Raw genomic sequence first — 19,037 nt, 5'->3', positions numbered from 1 at the left:
GAGGTGCCTAAAGAAAATAATGAAAATTATGAAGCCCTCAAGAAGGAATATGACATTATTAAGGCTAAGTGGGATGACTCTAATCGCAAGTGCCTTATGATGATAAAGGGCTCCATTACACAGAGTATGAGGGGAGCCCTTCCTGATTGTGAGACAGCAAAAGGGTACTTTGCAAAAATTGAGCATCAATTTAAAGGGTCTTCTAAAGTTTATGCAACAAGTCTTATCGAAGGCTAATTGATGAAAAATATGATCCCAGAAGTCTTCGAGAGCATATTATGAAAAAGTGCAACATGGCCGCCAAACTAAAGTCAATGGAGATGGAAATCTCTAATGGTTTCCTCGTCCATTTTATTATGTCATCTTTGCCTCCCCAATTTGATCCATTTATGATCAACTATAATGCGATGGATGTTAAATGGGAGATTGATGAAATGATGGCGCGATGTGTGCAAGAAGAAGAAAGGCTTAAGGCTGACAGAATTGAACATGTTAATCAGTTTGGTCATTCACAAAAGAAGAAGTATAGAAAATTTGTGAATGAATATGTGAAGCCCAAGCCTTATAAGTTCAAGGAAAAAGGCCAATCCTCAAAAGGTTCACAGCAAAAGAAGCCAGAAAAAGTGCCTAATGCTGAAGGAAATAATTCCAATGCTTGCCACTTTTGTGGAAAAGGTGGGCATAGGCGAAAGGATTGTTTTGGCTTCAAGAGATGGCTCAAAGAAAGAGGTACCGACACTATTACTGTTGTTGAAGAATCCCTTTATGTTAATTATGCCACCAATACTTGGTGGATTGATTCAGGTGCAACAATTCATGTTGTAAATTCGTTGCAGGATTCAATATGAGGAAGACCCTAAAAAGAGGGAAAGAACAATTAGAGTTGCTAATGGTGTTGAAGCTTATGCCGAGGCGATTGGAGACTTCACTCTTACACTTCATGGCGGTTTTAAGCTTCAGCTAAATAATGTTCTTTATGTACCCTCGATGAAACGGAATTTAGTTTCCGTCTCATGTTTAGATGATGATAGTTATGAGTGTCACTTTGGGAATAAGCAATGTATAATTATGTATGACAATAATAATGTTGGTCTTGGCTGTCGACAAGACAAACTTTATGTAATTTCCCTTTGTGATGATATAAATAATGTGGATTCTACCTCAAATATAAATGTCGGTACCAAACGCAAACGTAATGATAATGAGACTTCTTCGAAATTATGGCACTATCGTTTAGGCCATATTTCGAGGGGGAGGATTGAGCGTCTCATTAAAGATCAAGTTCTTCCTTCTCTTGATTTTTCGGATGCGGATGTTGATCATTGTATCGACTGCATCAAAGGAAAATATGCCAAGAAAATTAAGAAAGGTGCAAACCGAAGCACGGGAGTTTTGGAATTAATTCATACGGATATATGTGGTCCGTTTAATGTGAGATCGGTGGACAGTTATAATTCATTCATAACGTTCACTGATGACTTCTCCCGTTATGGATATCTTTATCAAATTAAAGAAAAATCAGAGGCATTAGACAAGTTCAAGATTTTCAAAGCTGAGGTTGAAAATCAGTGCAATAAAAGAATTAAAGTTGTAAGATCTGATCGTGGTGGTGAATACTATGGCAGACATGCAACTTATGGTCAAATTCCTGGACCATTTGCAAAATTCTTACAGGAAAATGGCATTGCCGCCCAATACTCAGCACCGGGTGAACCTCAGCAAAATGGGGTGGCTGAAAGGAGAAACCGCACACTTATGGATATGGTGCGGAGTATGTTAAGCCACTCCACTTTACCGGTGAATTTATGGATGGAAGCCCTTAAAACAGCAGCACATATTCTTAACAGGGTTCCCAGTAAATCGGTGCCCAAAACACCGTATGAATTATGGACTGGGAAAAAGCCAACCCTGAATTATTTTCATGTATGGGGCTGTCTCTTTGAAGCAAGGATTTTTAATCCGGTTATGGGAAAATTAGACCCCAAGACGATCGAGTTGCCATTTTATTGGTTATCCTGACAAATCTAAAGCATATCGATTTTATTGTCCAAATCAGACAACGAAATTTGTTGAAACAAGACACGCTGTGTTCTTGGAAAGTGATATGATGAGGGGGAGCATGACTTCCAGAGAAATAGTCTTGGAGGAAAAACAGGAATATGTCCCGATGCCTGTAATCCAAGAGCCAGTGTTTCCAGTACATACTGAAATTGCACCTCAAGTTTCAGCTCCTGTAGCTGATGGTGCTCACATAACTGGACAACAAAAGGACCAAGGACAGCAATTACGAGTATATTCAAGAAGGCAACGTGCTGCTAATGCAACACCTGCTGATACACCGGCGACTGTTCCAGATGTCACATCTAATGATGCTCTTATTGAAAATAATCAGCAGTCTCAAACTGTTATTAATGTGCCGAATAATGAGCTTCTTAGAAGGTCACAGCGGGCTAGAAAGCCTGCTATTCCTGATGATTATCTCACCTACATGAGTGAGGATACAAATGAGCCAGTGTTGGATAATGATCCCACCTCATTTAAGGAGGCTATGGAAAGTGAATATTCGTCTAAATGGCTCGATGCTATGAAAGATGAAATGAAGTCCATGAGCACTAATGATGTATGGGACTTAGTAGAAATCCCTGAAGGAGCCAAAACAGTTGGATGCAAATGGGTCTATAAGACCAAACATGACTCCAAGGGTGATATCGAAAGGTTTAAAGTGAAGGAGATATGCCCTAGAGGCAATAATAAAGTGGTTATTATTTATATCTTTATGTTTATGATAAATGTTTATATATCATGCTAGAATTGTATTAACCGAAACATTAGTACATGTGTGATATGTAGACAAACAAGAAGTCCCTAGTATGCCTCTTAAACTAGCTTGTTGATTAATAGATGATTAGTTTCATAATCATGAACATTGGATGTTATTAATAACAAGGTTATGTCATTGTGTGAATGATATAATGGACACACCCAATTAAGCGTAGCATAAGATCTCGTCATTAAGTTATTTGCTATAAGCTTTCGATACATAGTTACCTAGTCCTTATGACCATGAGATCATGTAAATCACTTATACCAGAAAGGTACTTTGATTACATCAAACACCACTGCGTAAATGGGTGGCTATAAAGGTGGGATTAAGTATCCGGAAAGTATGAGTTGAGGCATATGGATCAACAGTGGGATTTGTCCATCCCGATGACGGATAGATATACTCTGGGCCCTCTCGGTGGAATGTCGTCTAATGTCTTGCAAGCATATGAATGAGTTCATAAGAGACCACATACCACGGTACGAGTAAAGAGTACTTGTCAGGAGATGAGGTTGAACAAGGTATAGAGTGATACCGAAGATCAAACCTCGGACAAGTAAAATATCGCGAGACAAAGGGAATTGGTAATATATGTGTATGGTTCATTCGATCACTAAAGTCATCGTTGAATATGTGGGAGCCATTATGGATCTCCAGATCCCGCTATTGGTTATTGGTCGGAGTGAGTACTCAACCATGTCCGCATAGTTCTCGAACCGTAGGGTGACACACTTAAAGTTGGATGTTGAAATGGTAGTTCTTGAATTATGGAATGGAGTTCGAATATTTGTTCGTAGTCCCTGATGATATCCAGGACACCACGAGTAGTTCCGGATTGGTCATGAGAATAAGATTCATATATAGGATGTCATTTTATGTGAAATAAAATGTCGCGGAAGGTTCTATGGAAGGTTCTAGAAGGTTCTAGAAAAGTCCGGAAGAAACCACCAAGGAAGGTGGAGTCGACAAGGGACTCCACCTCCATGGCCGGCCAGCCCTAGTGGGGTGGAGTCCCAAGTGGACTCCACCATAGGGGGCCGGCCACCCCCCACATGGGAGGTGGGAATCCCACCTTTGGGTGGGAGTCCTAGTTGGGCTAGGTTTGCCCCCTCCTATGGAAGGTTTTGGTTTCGGGTCTTATTCGAAGACTTGGACACCAACACTTGGGATCCACCTATATAATGAGGGGCCAAGGGAGGGGCCGGCCACCCCAAAGACCATAGCTTGGCCGCCCCCCTTGAGTGGCCGGCCACCCCCTCCCAAACCCTAGCTTTGCTCCTCCACTTCATATTTCCCGCGTAGCTTAGCGAAGCTCCGCCGGACTTCTACACCGCCACCGACACCACGCCGTCGTGCTGTCGGATTCAAGAGGAGCTACTACTTCCGCTGCCCGCTGGAACGGGGAGGTGGACGTCGTCTTCATCAACAACCGAACGTGTGACCGAGTACGGAGGTGCTGCCCGTTCGTGGCGCCGGAACCGATCGTGATCAAGATCTTCTACGCGCTTTTGCAAGCGGCAAGTGATCGTCTACCGCAGCAACAAGAGCCTCATCTTGTAGGCTTTGGAATCTCTTCAAGGGTGAGACTCGATACCCCCTCGTTGCTACCGTCTTCTAGATTGCATCTTGGCTTGGATTGCGTGTTCGCGGTAGGAAAATTTTTGTTTTCTATGCAACGTTATCCTACAGTGGTATCAGAGCCGTGTCTATGCATAGATGGTTGCACGAGTAGAACACAATGGTTTGTGGGCGTTGATGCTCTTGTTATCTTTAGTTTGAGTACTTTGCATCTTTATGGCATAGTGGGATGAAGCGGCTCGGACTAACTTTACATGACCGCGTTCATGAGACTTGTTCCTCGTTCGACATGCAACTTGTATTGCATAAGAGGCTTTGCGGGTGTCTGTCTCTCCTACTATAGTAAAGATTCAATTTACTCTTCTATTGACAACATTAGTATCAACGTTGTGGTTCATGTTCGTAGGTAGATTAGATCTATAACGAAAACCCTAAACCACGTAAAATATGCAAACCAAATTAGAGAGCGTCTAACTTGTTTTTGCAGGGTTTGGTGATGTGATATGGCCATAATGTGATGATGAATATGTATGAGATGATCATTATTGTATTGTGGCAACCGGCAGAGCCTTATGGTTGTCTTTAAATTTCATGTTGAGTAGTATTTCAAAGTAGTTGTAATAGTTGCTACATGGAGGACAATCATGAAGACGGTGCCATTGACCTTGGTGCTTCGCCGACGATGATGGAGATCATGCCCGAAGATGATGAAGATCATGTCCGTGCTTTGGAGATGAAGATCAAAGGCGCAAAGACAAAAGGGCCATATCATATCACATATGAACTGCATGTGATGTTAATCCTTTTATGCATCTTATTTTGCTTAGATCGCGACGGTAGCATTATAAGATGATCTCTCACTAAAATCTCAAGATAATAAAGTGTTCATCCTTAGTAGCACCGTTATCAAGTCTTATCGTTTCGAAGCATCTCGTGATGATCGGATGTGATAGATTCGATAAGTACATACAACGGGTGCAAGACAGTTTTGCACATGCGGATACTAAGGTGGTCTTGACGAGTCTAGCATGTACAGACATGGTCTCGGAACACGTGATACCGAAAGGTAGAGCATGAATCATATGGTTGATATGATGAACACTTTGAGTGTTCGCCATTGAAATCACACCTTTTCTCGTGATGATCGGGTTTAGGTGCGGTGGATTTGGTTCGTGTGATCACTAAGACAATGCGAGGGATATTGTTTTGAGTGGGAGTTCACTTAGGTTTTTAATTATGTTGAATTAAAATTTGAACTCAATATGTCATAAACTTAGTCTAAACTATTGCAAATATATGTTGTAGAGATGGCGTCCCCAATCAATTTTAATCAGTTCCTAGAGAAAGAGAAACTTAAGAGCAACGGTAGCAACTTCACCGACTGGTTCCGTCATGTGAGGATCTTCCTCTCTGGCGGAAATCTGCAATTTGTGCTTGATGCACCGCTAGGTGACCCTCCTGCCAGAAGATGAATCCGATGAAGTAAAAGCTGTTTACGCGACTCGGAAAACTCGGTACTCTCAAGTTCGGTGTGCCATCCTGTGCGATGCGGAATCCGATCTTCAAAAACGTTTTGAGCACCATGATCCTCATGAGTTGATGAATGAGCTGAAAGCTATATTCGAGACTCATGCGGCGATGGAATGCTATGAAGCATCGAAACATTTCTTCACTGTATGATGGAAGAAGGCAGCTCCGTTAGTGAGCACATGCTCGCCATGACCGGGCATGCGAAGAAACTCGTTGACTTGGGAATAGTGATTCCTAACGGCGGGGATTAATCGTGTCCTTCAATCACTGCCACCAAGTTACAAGAACTTTGTGATGAACTACAATATGCGAGAACATGAACAAGGAGTTACCTGAACTTTTTGGCATGCTAAAAGCTGCTGAGATTGAGATCAAGAAAGAGCACCAAGTGTTGATGGTCAACAAGACCACCAGTTTCAAGAAACAGGGCAAGTCTAAGGGAAAATTCAAGAAGGGTGGCAAGAAAGCTGCCACGCCTCCTATGAAACCTAAGAACGGCCCTAAGCACGATCTTGAGTGCTATTCTTGCAAGGAGAAGGGACACCGGAAGCGTAATTGCTCCAAGTATCCGGCTGATCTGAAGAAGCGGCCTTGTCAAGAAGAAGAAAGAAGGTATATCGATATACATGTTATAGATGTTTATCTCACTAGTTCTCGTTCTAGTACCTGGGTATTTGATACTAGTTCGGTTGCTCATATTTGTAACTCGAAACAGAACTAAAGAATAAACGACAACCGCTGAAAGATGAAGTGACGATGCGCGTTGGAAATGGATCCAAGGTCAATGTGATCGCAATCGGCACACTTCCTCTACATCTACCTTCGGGATTAGTTTTAAGCCTAAATAATTGCTATTATGTACTGCGTTGAGCATGAACATTATATCTGGATCTTGTTTAATGCAAGACGGTTATTCATTCAAGTCTGAGAATAATGGTTGTTCTATTTTTATGAATAATATCTTTTATGGTCGAGCACCACAAAAGAATGGCTTATTTCTGTTAGATCTCGATAGTAGTGATACGCACATACATAACATTGATGCTAAGCGAATTAAACTTAATGATAATTCTACTTATATGTGGCACTGTCGTCTTGGTCATATTGGAGTGAAACGCATGAAGAAACTCCATACTGATGGATTACTTGAATCACTTGACTTTGAATCACTTGATAGATGTGAAGCATGTCTAATGGGAAAAATGACAAAGACTCCATTTTCTGGTATGATGGAGCGAGCTACTGACTTATTAGAAATCATACATACCGATGTATGTGGACCAATGAGCGTAGCATCGCGCGGTGGTTATCGTTATGTTCTAACCTTCACAGATGATCTGAGTAGATATGGGTATATCTATTTCATGAAACATAAATCTGAAACTTTCGAGAAGTTTAAGGAATTTCAAAGTGAAGTAGAAAATCAACGTAACAAGAAGATCAAATTTCTACGATCTGATCGTGGAGGTGAATATCTGAGTTATGAGTTTGGCATGCATTTAAAGAAATGCGGAATACTTTCACAATTGACACCGCCGGGAACACCTCAACGAAACGGTGTGTCCGAACGTCGTAATCGAACTCTCTTAGATATGGTTCGTAGTATGATGTCTCTTACTGATTTACCGTTATCATTTTGGAGTTATGCATTAGAGACAGCCGCATTCACTTTAAATAGAGCACCATCAAAATCCGTAGAAACGACACCGTATGAATTATGGTTTAATAAGAAACCTAAGTCATCGTTCCTGAAAGTTTGGGGTTGCGAAGCCTATGTAAAGAAGTTACAACCGGACAAGCTAGAACCCAAAGCGGAGAAATGCGTCTTCATAGGATACCCTAAGGAAACTATAGGGTACACTTTCTATCACAGATCCGAAGGCAAAATCTTTGTTGCTAAGAACGGAACCTTTCTTGAGAAAGAATTTCTCACTAAAGAAGTGACTGGAAGAAAAGTAGAACTTCGATGAGATTGATGAATCTATACTCGTTGATCGAGTAGCGCGATCTGGAAGTTGTACTGCACCGCCTACACCGGCAACGAGAGGAAGCTAATGATAATGATCATGAAACTTCGAACGAGGAAACTATCGAACCTCGCAGATCGACAAGGGAACGTGCCACTCCTGATTGGTATGATCCTTGTCTAAATGTCATGATTGTAGATAACAATGATGAGGACCCTGCGACGTATGAAGAAGCGATGATGAGCCTAGATTCCAACAAATGGCAAGAAGCCATGAAATCCGAAATGGGATCCATGTATGATAACAAAGTATGGACTTTGGTAGACTTACCTGATAGCCGAAAGGCTGTCGAGAATAAATGGATCTTCAAGAGAAAAACAGATGCTGATGGTAATATTTATGTCTATAAAGCTCGACTTGTCGCAAAGGGTTTCCGACAAATTCAAGGAGTTGACTACGATGAGACTTTCTCACCTGTAGCGAAGCTAAAATCTGTGAGGATTTTGTTAGCAATAGCTGCATTTTTCGATTATGAGATTTGGCGAGATGGATGTCAAAACGGCGTTCCTTAATGGAGACATTGAGGAAGAGTTGTATATGGTACAACCCAAAGGTTTTGTCGATCCTAAAAATGCGACAAAGTATGCAAACTTCAGCGTTCAATCTATGGTGAAGCAAGCATCAAGAAGTTGGAACCGACGCTTTGATAAGGTGATCAAAGACTTCGGGTTTATACAAAGGTCATGGAGAGGCCTGTATTTACAAGAAAGTGAGTGGGAGCTCTGTAGCATTCCCGATATTATATGTAGATGACATATTATTGATCGGAAATGATATAGAACTATTAAGCGATGTTAAGGGTTATTTGAATAATAGTTTTTCAATGAAAGACCTTGGTGAAGCATCGTATATATTAGGCATCAAGATTTATAGAGATAGATCAAGACGCCTAATAGGGCTATCACAGAGTACATATCTGGACAAGATTCTAAAGAAGTTTAGAATGGACGAAAGTAAGAAAGGGTTCTTACCTATGTTACCGAGGCAAGGTATTGAGTAAAACTCAAGGACCGGCTACGGCAGAAGAAAGAGAAAGGATGTGTAACATCCCCTATGCCTCGGCGATGGGATCTATCATGTATGCCATGCTATGTACTAGACCGGATATAGCACATGCTGTTAGTTTGACTAGCAGATATCAAAGTGATCCAGGAATGGAACACTGGACAGCGGTCAAGAATATCCTGAAGTACTTGAAAAGAACTAAGGATATGTTTCTTTGTTATGGAGGTGACCAAGAGCTCGTTGTAAACAGTTACACCGATGCAAGTTGGAACACTGATCCTGATGACTCTAAGTCACAATCTGGGTACGTGTTTATATTGAATGGTGCTGCGATGGTCGGGCAAGCTCGAAGCGGTGCACGGTGGCGAAGTCTTCAACGGAATCGAGTACATAAGCGGCTTCAGAGGCTTCATCGAAGCGGTATGGATGAAGAGGTTCATTGTAGAGCTCGGTGTGGTTCCTAGTGCATTGGACCCATTAATCATTTACTGTGATAACATGGGTGCCATCGCCAATGCACAAGAGCCAAGGTCACACAAGAGGCTGAAGCATATCAAGCTGCGTTACCACTCGATTCGTGAGTACATCGAAGATGGAGAAGTAAAGATTTGCAAAGTACACACTGATCTGAATGTAGCAGATCCGTTGACTAAAGCTCTCCCTAGGGCAAAGCATGACCAACACCAGTATGCCATGGGTGTTAGGTATATTACAATGTAATCTAGATTATTGACTCTAGTGCAAGTGGGAGACTGAAGGAGATATGCCCTAGAGGCAATAATAAAGTGGTTATTATTTATATCTTTATGTTTATGATAAATGTTTATATATCATGCTAGAATTGTATTAACCGAAACATTAGTACATGTGTGATATGTAGACAAACAAGAAGTCCCTAGTATGCCTCTTAAACTAGCTTGTTGATTAATAGATGATTAGTTTCATAATCATGAACATTGGATGTTATTAATAACAAGGTTATGTCATTGTGTGAATGATATAATGGACACACCCAATTAAGCGTAGCATAAGATCTCGTCATTAAGTTATTTGCTATAAGCTTTCGATACATAGTTACCTAGTCCTTATGACCATGAGATCATGTAAATCACTTATACCAGAAAGGTACTTTGATTACATCAAACACCACTGCGTAAATGGGTGGCTATAAAGGTGGGATTAAGTATCCGGAAAGTATGAGTTGAGGCATATGGATCAACAGTGGGATTTGTCCATCCCGATGACGGATAGATATACTCTGGGCCCTCTCGGTGGAATGTCGTCTAATGTCTTGCAAGCATATGAATGAGTTCATAAGAGACCACATACCACGGTACGAGTAAAGAGTACTTGTCAGGAGATGAGGTTGAACAAGGTATAGAGTGATACCGAAGATCAAACCTCGGACAAGTAAAATATCGCGAGACAAAGGGAATTGGTAATATATGTGTATGGTTCATTCGATCACTAAAGTCATCGTTGAATATGTGGGAGCCATTATGGATCTCCAGATCCCGCTATTGGTTATTGGTCGGAGTGAGTACTCAACCATGTCCGCATAGTTCTCGAACCGTAGGGTGACACACTTAAAGTTGGATGTTGAAATGGTAGTTCTTGAATTATGGAATGGAGTTCGAATATTTGTTCGGAGTCCGGATGAGATCCCGGACATCACGAGGAGTTAGGAATGGTCCGGAGAATAAGATTCATATATAGGATGTCATTTTATGTGAAATAAAATGTCGCGGAAGGTTCTATGGAAGGTTCTAGAAGGTTCTAGAAAAGTCCGGAAGAAACCACCAAGGAAGGTGGAGTCCACAAGGGACTCCACCTCCATGGCCGGCCAGCCCTAGTGGGGGTGGAGTCCCAAGTGGACTCCACCATAGGGGCCGGCCACCCCCCACATGGGAGGTGGGAATCCCACCTTTGGGTGGGAGTCCTAGTTGGGCTAGGTTTGCCCCCTCCTATGGAAGGTTTTGGTTTCGGGTCTTATTCGAAGACTTGGACACCAACACTTGGGATCCACCTATATAATGAGGGGCCAAGGGAGGGGGCCGGCCACCCCAAAGACCATAGCTTGGCCGCCCCCCTTGAGTGGCCGGCCACCCCCTCCCAAACCCTAGCTTTGCTCCTCCACTTCATATTTCCCGCGTAGCTTAGCGAAGCTCCGCCGGACTTCTACACCGCCACCGACACCACGCCGTCGTGCTGTCGGATTCAAGAGGAGCTACTACTTCCGCTGCCCGCTGGAACGGGGAGGTGGACGTCGTCTTCATCAACAACCGAACGTGTGACCGAGTACGGAGGTGCTGCCCGTTCGTGGCGCCGGAACCGATCGTGATCAAGATCTTCTACGCGCTTTTGCAAGCGGCAAGTGATCGTCTACCGCAGCAACAAGAGCCTCATCTTGTAGGCTTTGGAATCTCTTCAAGGGTGAGACTCGATACCCCCTCGTTGCTACCGTCTTCTAGATTGCATCTTGGCTTGGATTGCGTGTTCGCGGTAGGAAAATTTTTGTTTTCTATGCAACGTTATCCTACATAAAGCAAGGCTTGTGGCAAAAGGATTCACTCAAAGAGAAGGGATTGATTATAATGAAACTTTTTCACCCGTCTCTTCGAAGGATTCATTCAGAATAATTATGGCACTCGTGGCTCATTATGATTTAGAGATACATCAGATGGATGTCAAAACGGCATTTCTAAATGGTGACTTACGCGAAGATGTTTACATGGCACAACCGGAAGGTTTTGTTATGGAAGAAAATAAACATTTAGGATGTCATCTGAAGAAATCCATCTATGGTTTGAAACAAGCATCAAGAGAGTGGTATCTCAAATTTGATCAAGTCATAAAGAAATTTGGGTTTAAGGAAAAATAAGAAGGACAATTGTGTTTATGTTAAGTTCAGGGGGAGTAATTTTATCTTCCTGATATTATATGTTGATGACATACTCTTGGCCAGCAGTGATAAAAATATGTTGATGGAGACCAAGAGATTCCTGTCTTCAAAGTTCGATATGAAAGATCTCGGTGAAGCAACTTATGTTTTAGGAATTGAAATTCACCGGGATAGATCCAGAGGGATCTTGGGGCTATCTCAGAGAGCATATATTGAAAAGGTACTGAAAAAGTACAATATGTATAAGTGCTCAGCCTCGCCTGCTCCTATTGTTAAGGGCGATAAATTTGGGACTTTCCAGTGCCCAAGAAATAATTATGAATCTGCGCAGATGAAGTCAATTCCTTATGCCTCAATTGTTGGGAGTATTATGTATGCACAAGTGTGCACTCGCCCTGATTTAGCTTTTGTGACCGGGATGCTTGGCAGATATCAGTCCAATCCAGGTCTGGATCACTGGAAGGCTACTAAAAAGGTCTTGCGTTATTTGCAAGGTACTAAAGGCCTCATGCTTACTTATGAGAAATCTGATAACCTCGAAATAGTGGGTTATTCAGATGCTGATTTTGCGGGGTGTGTTGATACTAAGAAATCCACATCAGGTTATATCTTCACCCTTGCAAAAGGAGCTATATCATGGAAAAGCTCAAAGCAAACTGTTACTGCATCGTCGACAATGCAGGCAGAATTTGTAGCATGTTATGAGGCAACCGGGCAGGCGGTATGGTTGAAGAATTTTATCCCGGAACTAAGAGTGATTGACAGCATTTCCAGGCCTCTCACTCTATACTGCGATAATCAACCCATGATGATCTATGCGAGTAACAACAAGTCAAGTGCAGCTGGCAAATTTATTGACATTAAGTATCTTGTTGTGAAAGATAGAATCCAGGATCAAACAATAGATATCAAGTACATTAGTACTAAGTTTATGTTAGCGGATCCGCTCACGAAAGGCTTACCACCCAGCGTATTTAGAGAGCATGTTGCCGGCATGGGTTTGGTTGAAAGCTTTTAATCCTGGAGAAGTTGGAACTATTATGGCACCATCTCCCCAAAAGGGGCTCATTTTGAGATCGGATGGGAACCATAGTCACTTGGTTTAGCAGTACTTAATTGACTGTTGTAACCTATTGTCTTGGTGTACCATTTTATCAAAAGATGAGTCTGTGATGTTTATGATGTTTATGTAAAGAATTATGTAAATTAAGTTAATATATGATGTGAATAAAGTTTATGGAGCTCATAAATTAAAGAGGTTCATTTTGATATGAAGTAATGTGCTATAGTCACTAGATTAAATGGTACCTAACAGACCATTATAATCTTTTCGTCCTAGTGCATTATTTTGTTGAAAAAATGAGCTTATAATGATCAGCCTTACGATCAAGGGGGAGAATGTTGGATATTTTGGTGATCTAGGCTGCTTTCCTAGGTCAGATATTTTGGACTGCTACAGTAGGGCGGCACTACTGTAGCTACAGTAAGGCGGCTCTACAGTAAATGGCCACCTATCCTTATGTGTTGTCTTGATCGGAGACATCGATTTTGATCCAACGGTGCTGGTTCCCCTAGTGCATAGTGCTAAACATATAAAAGGGGTCAAATGACCTAGAAGAGGAGAGGTTGAAGACAGCTGCTGCTCTCTGCCTTCTCTCTTACACACTCTCCCTCAAGAACAAGCCACCGATCAGGCTAGCACTAAAGCACTAGGAAGAACCTAGCACAAATTGCTCCATCCTGGTGTGAGCAATTAAACAAGAGGAGGCATGGCATCATCTTCAGACCAAGGTATTTCTGATCTTATTCTTTTGTGGCTCAAACTAGAGCTAGTTGATCCTGCTGGATCCAACAGGATGGACCTAGTGTTGCAACACGAGTCGGAAAGCTCTCACTCATAGATCTTTTTGGATCAGAGAGAGCTCTAGCAACTGACCAACGCTAACAGAGGTCGCTTGAAGGAGCTAACATAAATCGCTCTCTCCTTGCACTCAGCAGTTGCATCAATGCTCTTGTGGAGGGGAAGAAGCATGTACCATATCGCAATTCCAAGCTAACTCAGCTACTCAAGGATTCACTCGGGGGATCCTGCAACACTGTGATGATTGCAAACATCAGCCCCTCGAATTCCATGTAGCAGCTGAGACTCCACCGAGGGCGCCTTCAATGCTACTTCAGGTATAGCCCTTCAGTTCATATCACCTAGAGAGCTTACAGTTGTATATGGCACGAATGATGCGTGCATAGAAATTATGTTCGTTTGGGGCCTCACTCTACATTACACTTCATTTCAGCCGGGATTCTCGCGTCAAAGAGCCTAGCACTGAGATCGCTAGGATGCTCAAGAGATGACTGCATACAGAGGATAGAGATGTTCATATCTTGATTTTTTCGTTCGCTATGGTAATGGCAGTTTGTCATTTCCATGTATTTATTGATTAAATTCAGTTTGCCTCGGCTAACTGAACCAGCATAGAGTATTAGCACCTAAGTCCATTTAAATTATTGGACATGAGCTGACTTATTTGTAGAGTCACAATCTTTCCTTTTACTGAAGTTCCAATATTTTCCATTTGAAATTTTGGCAAAACCTGGCAATCTTACCCTTGCTTTAAGGGAAATATGAAGAATCTTGTGAAAGCTGAAGGTGTAGATTCAGTTCAAGCTCAATTCTGTTCATTTATATCAGTTTTGTTGTCTAAATATGAATTAATGGAGGTTCCCTGCAAAATAAAATTCTGAATGGAAGTCCATATATGCATTTGATCATCAATTTTATGAACAAATGAACCAAAAGATTAACATTCCAGATCTCTATGAACAAGTTACCAAGCATAATCATGCAAGTTATATCTTCATGAATCTCTAATAATTTGTTGAGTCACATCAGTTCGTCGAAGAGAGAGTTCGCCTCCTCTTGAGCGACATTCCCTTGGTGGGTGCACTACCCTGCGGCATCAGAAATTCTTCCCTCTGCGATAGCGATCTTCTACTGCTTTCTCCTTGTGCATACAGCGGATTCATAAACACCTGATACGAAGATTCAACATCTGCTGGCAACTTGTCCTGATCTCCCTCTGTAACATCTGCTGTGTTGGAAGGTCCAGCTCCAGCCTCTCCTGCTGACCTAGACCCTGTGTCAAATTCCATATCTCCGGAGCTACTACCGCTGTAGCTCCCACTGCTACTAGAGTAGCTACTGCTTGTTCTATCTTCCTCCAAAGAAGAGCTGTCGCTGAGCGTGTTAAAGATCGTAATGCTTTCTCTCTGCGCGCCGTGAAACGAGTGGCTCTTGTGCTTTCCATTGTAAAGTGGCAAGATGGAGGAAGAGCCTCGCCTCAAGCCCAGGACATCCCGGCCAAGGCTGTATGATGTATACAGCTTCCTCTCAACACATTCTTTGGCTTTCACCATTTCACCCAGATGTTCCAGAGTTTCATTTGAAGAGGCGTCTTGGGCCGCCTTCTGCTCTAGCTCAGAGATGATCTTGCCCAAGACTCTCCTCTTGCTGTGAAGAGAACGCTGTATTTTCACAAGGTAGAGGTCAGGCAAGAGTTCAGTGGTGACAAGGTCACCTTAAACTATGTACGTACTATTTAAGTACACATTACCCTCTTTTCCAGAAACTTCTGCAAGCCATTGTTTTTTTGAAGCTTTTTCTTCCTCCAGAAGATGCAGCAGAACCGAACAACCACCGCTTGTATCACTATGACAAAGAGTTGGAAGATGAACAGCAGAAGGACATGGTTGTGGTCACCTGGTGGACACAATAGATTACACTCAGTCAGCATTTATGCATTTCTAACTAAACATCAGCAACAAGAGTCCCTAAAAAAAACATCAGCAACAAGAGAAGACAAATGACACAGCTTGAACTTCACCTGGATCACCATGAACAAACTTTGGTTTTGCTTTTCTGCAGGTCCAAGCAATCTTTTGCCCTTGCAACACAAACAAGTCGAGTCCTCAGTACGATAGTACAGCTTTCTTGGTATGGAAAACCAATTAGAGACGTGAGAGAGGAGGCATACTTTTCGTGTAGCATTGCACGGCGCTGCCGATTCCTGAGACAAGAAATTTCAGGAGCCCAAAACATTACAAATTAGTTGATTTCAAGTACTATAATTTTACCAGTTGCCTTTGTATTGTTTCTCTGTTCGGTTAACCTGAAGCATATTAATTGCTTAGTTGAGGATTAAAGACCTAAACAAGACTTACTTGCAGCGGATAGAGCAGTGAGAAGAATGGTTTCATCTAGCGTAAAGTACTCCAGGTCACTACTGGACAACAAATTTGATAATTGTCCTGGCAAGGAAAAAAAATGCAAAATAATAATCAGTTTTAAGCCACTATTTTGGAAGAACAAAACCGACAGTCATGTGAAGAAAGAAGCAAACCAGGATACTTTTCAGTCCAGTAAACTGTTCCAGTTGCTGGAGCCAACAAAGTAAACAAGATGCTCGAAGGTTTCATCGCTGAGACGTAGGTATAATCACCGATAGTTTGGCTTGATTTTGCCTCCATTATGGTCTGGCTGATGTACACAGAAAACCCTGAGCAGTCGAGGACTGGACTTGCATGGATCACTGAGTTGGGTGCTGTTCTCTGAAGAAACTTTCTGATCTCACCATCCGGAGAAACTGAATACAAGAACCCATCCAACGAACCAATTGATATCCAACCTGTTTACATGGGCCGAAGAGAGAACCAGGAATGACCATCATAATACAAATTATCACGCAAAAATAGATGTTGGTGAAAATATGAAGAGAATGCAGTTAAACAATGGCAAAGATACTGCCCCATGAAAACTAGACTGCTTCCAGATTTGAATGAATCAGTGAATGAACAAACATGTTACAAATAAATGATGTTGGAAAGATCTGTTTTCCTTTTACCATTGGAATCCACTGCCGGCAAGATTTTCTCGTTGCTAAGTGGACCAATACTCTGCTGAAATGAAATGTTTCCTGACAGAACATCAAGCCCCAGGACAATTGACTTTCTTGGGAGGAGAATGTACATGCGCCCATTATTTCCTGGCACAATCGTTATCACTTTGTCGATCGAGCTCAAGTCTTGGATCCATCTGTACTGCCGGCTTTGGATGAACATCGAATAGAGCTGGCCTTCGGTATTCGATATCTGTTCAGTAATATGGGATTAAAATGGCAGGGTAAAATTGTGAGAAGAGAAACTCTATCGTACTAAACGAGGCCTTACATAAAGAGTCCCCTCGCACTGATCAACAACCGGAGCTGAACTGAAATAGCAGCTTGAGATGTTTCCCTTGCAGCCTAGACGGTAACCGAAGCGGTCGATCACTGGACCTGCACTCCACTGCAGCTGCCCGTCGCGCAACGAGAAGGAGAAGAGGCCGCGGTTGGCAATGGTGATGAAAAGAGATGAGTAGCTGCTGCTGGTCGATAGGCCAATGATCTCCTCGGACCTCCCCGGTGCTGGACTGTGACTGAAAAATACTTCTGATGATGGGGCGCTCGTGTGTACGTTTTGTGGAGTTATCTTTACGACCTTATTATCTTCTGTCACCAAATAGATCTGCACAATCGATACACCAAATATCTGTATAAAAGAGTGTGCGTAATGTAACAGCGATGTGATTCATTCAGCTAAACTTTGGATTTCTACAGACTCCACTGTGCTACTCTCGGTAACTAAGCTTAAATCATTACCTTGTCCCTCTCGGTAACTAATCTGATATCTTGCCTACAGTTGTACCCGAGGGGAACGATCCACGCGAAGGATCCGTTCCGGTGGAAAGCCAGCAGGTTCTTCCCGGAGCAAGCGACGAGGTTACCGCCGTGGCCGATGATGGGGGCCGAGAGGGCGCGGCCTACACCCGGGGGTATCTGGGCTGCAAGGGGAACATCTCATAACACAGTTGTGAGGCAGGAAACGCAGACGGCAGGAACCAGGCAAGCACAGGAAAGAGAGACTTTCTGAGGATGAAATGAATTGGTCGTACGGTTTTCGGCTGCGCTCGCGTTGAGCCACTGGAGCACCACCGGTGACGCCGAGCGCGCGGCGCCGGCGAGAGAAGACAGGACAAGGCATAGGCGCGGCAGCAGCAACCACATCGCCATGGCCGCTCGGTTTTCAGGCTAGACGAGTTTTTGGAGTAACCGCACGCTCTGGACGGTCCAGTGATGGAAGAACGGGTAGTTATTTGATTTGACAGCCTATTAACGTGTCTCGAGTGGGCCTCGTGAAGAAGGGCTTGTATATCCAGTCAGGCCTTGATCCGTTAACCCCTAGGCAGGTGGATTGGAGAGGATTGAGGCCTTGATCCGAAATGATCATGGTGAGGTGATATCGGGAGGGACATGGCCAAAACTTAATTTGATGGATGCCGCGGAAGCTCTTAGATATGGTTTGTAATTGATTGAAAATTTGGGTTGCTACCCGGTTATTGTTGAGTCGGATTGTTTAGAGTTGGTTGATGCTTGCAATGGTGCAGAAATTTGGGGACCATATACACCTAGGGAAAAGTTGAGTAGAGCAGGTGCGCTCTGCGCACCTGCACTTTTTTTGATTTTGTCTTTTTCGTATCTTTCAAGTTATTTATTATTTCGACTTTATTTTTTGCAAGTCACTCAAAAATAACAAATAGAATGGAGGAAAAATAGTTTGCCATTTTTTCTGCAATTTTTATTTTCAAATTATTTTAAAATTCAAAATAAATTCTTTTAAAAAATATATACATAATGAAATAAAAAATTCGAAATATTTTTCCTACATTCTAGTGGTTATGTTTAGGTGATCTGGAAAATATCAAGTTCAAAAATTGTGTGGTGTGAGAGATACAAAAATGAGAAGTTGTTTGAGAGGAAAAAAAAAAGAGCTAGCACAAATCTTGATGCAATATAGACAGTGTAGATAGGGGTGCGCGCTGAGCACCTGCTCTGAAAAACCTAGTGGCAGATTATTTCCAAATTTGTCAGCGTTTAGGGATGATCAAGTTTCAACATTGTTCAAGAGAAGTAAACAAGGTAGCTCATAATCTTGCAAAGGTGTGCTTTGAATCAGATCAAGTTATTCAGTGGTAGGGAGATGTAATATCCCAGGTATTGGGGTTACAAAAATAGAGAAAACAGATGTGTGCATTGCATTCATGCATAGAAAATCCGGGGAATTTTCGCGCATTCATCTA

At 42.4% G+C, this 19,037-nt stretch overlaps 1 protein-coding gene and 1 long non-coding RNA gene across 2 annotated transcripts; one reads left to right on the top strand and one right to left on the bottom strand.

Annotated features, from left to right (window-relative positions):
• Positions 1–13,994: 13,994 nt before the first annotated feature.
• LOC127338453 (uncharacterized) lies at positions 13,995–14,536 on the top strand. The gene is made up of 2 exons (XR_007874369.2): positions 13,995–14,044; positions 14,161–14,536. It is a non-coding gene; the product is annotated as an uncharacterized lncRNA (long non-coding RNA).
• Positions 14,537–14,629: 93 nt separating this feature from the next.
• LOC127342860 (protein GAMETE EXPRESSED 3) lies at positions 14,630–18,016 on the bottom strand. The gene is made up of 10 exons (XM_051368879.1): positions 17,853–18,016; positions 17,560–17,741; positions 17,090–17,425; positions 16,765–17,011; positions 16,264–16,548; positions 16,085–16,171; positions 15,898–15,930; positions 15,748–15,807; positions 15,478–15,623; positions 14,630–15,388 (listed from the first exon to the last, which is right to left on the bottom strand). The coding sequence occupies exons 1-10, from the start codon at positions 17,968–17,970 to the stop codon at positions 14,753–14,755; spliced, it is 2,130 nt and encodes a 709-aa protein (XP_051224839.1). The 5' UTR covers positions 17,971–18,016; the 3' UTR covers positions 14,630–14,752.
• Positions 18,017–19,037: the final 1,021 nt, after the last annotated feature.

Source organism: Lolium perenne, chromosome 3 (genome assembly GCF_019359855.2).
Source record: "Lolium perenne isolate Kyuss_39 chromosome 3, Kyuss_2.0, whole genome shotgun sequence".
NCBI lineage: Eukaryota > Viridiplantae > Streptophyta > Magnoliopsida > Poales > Poaceae > Lolium > Lolium perenne.
Note: the sequence above shows the minus strand (reverse complement) of the source record. Positions and strands in the feature narration are given on the sequence as shown.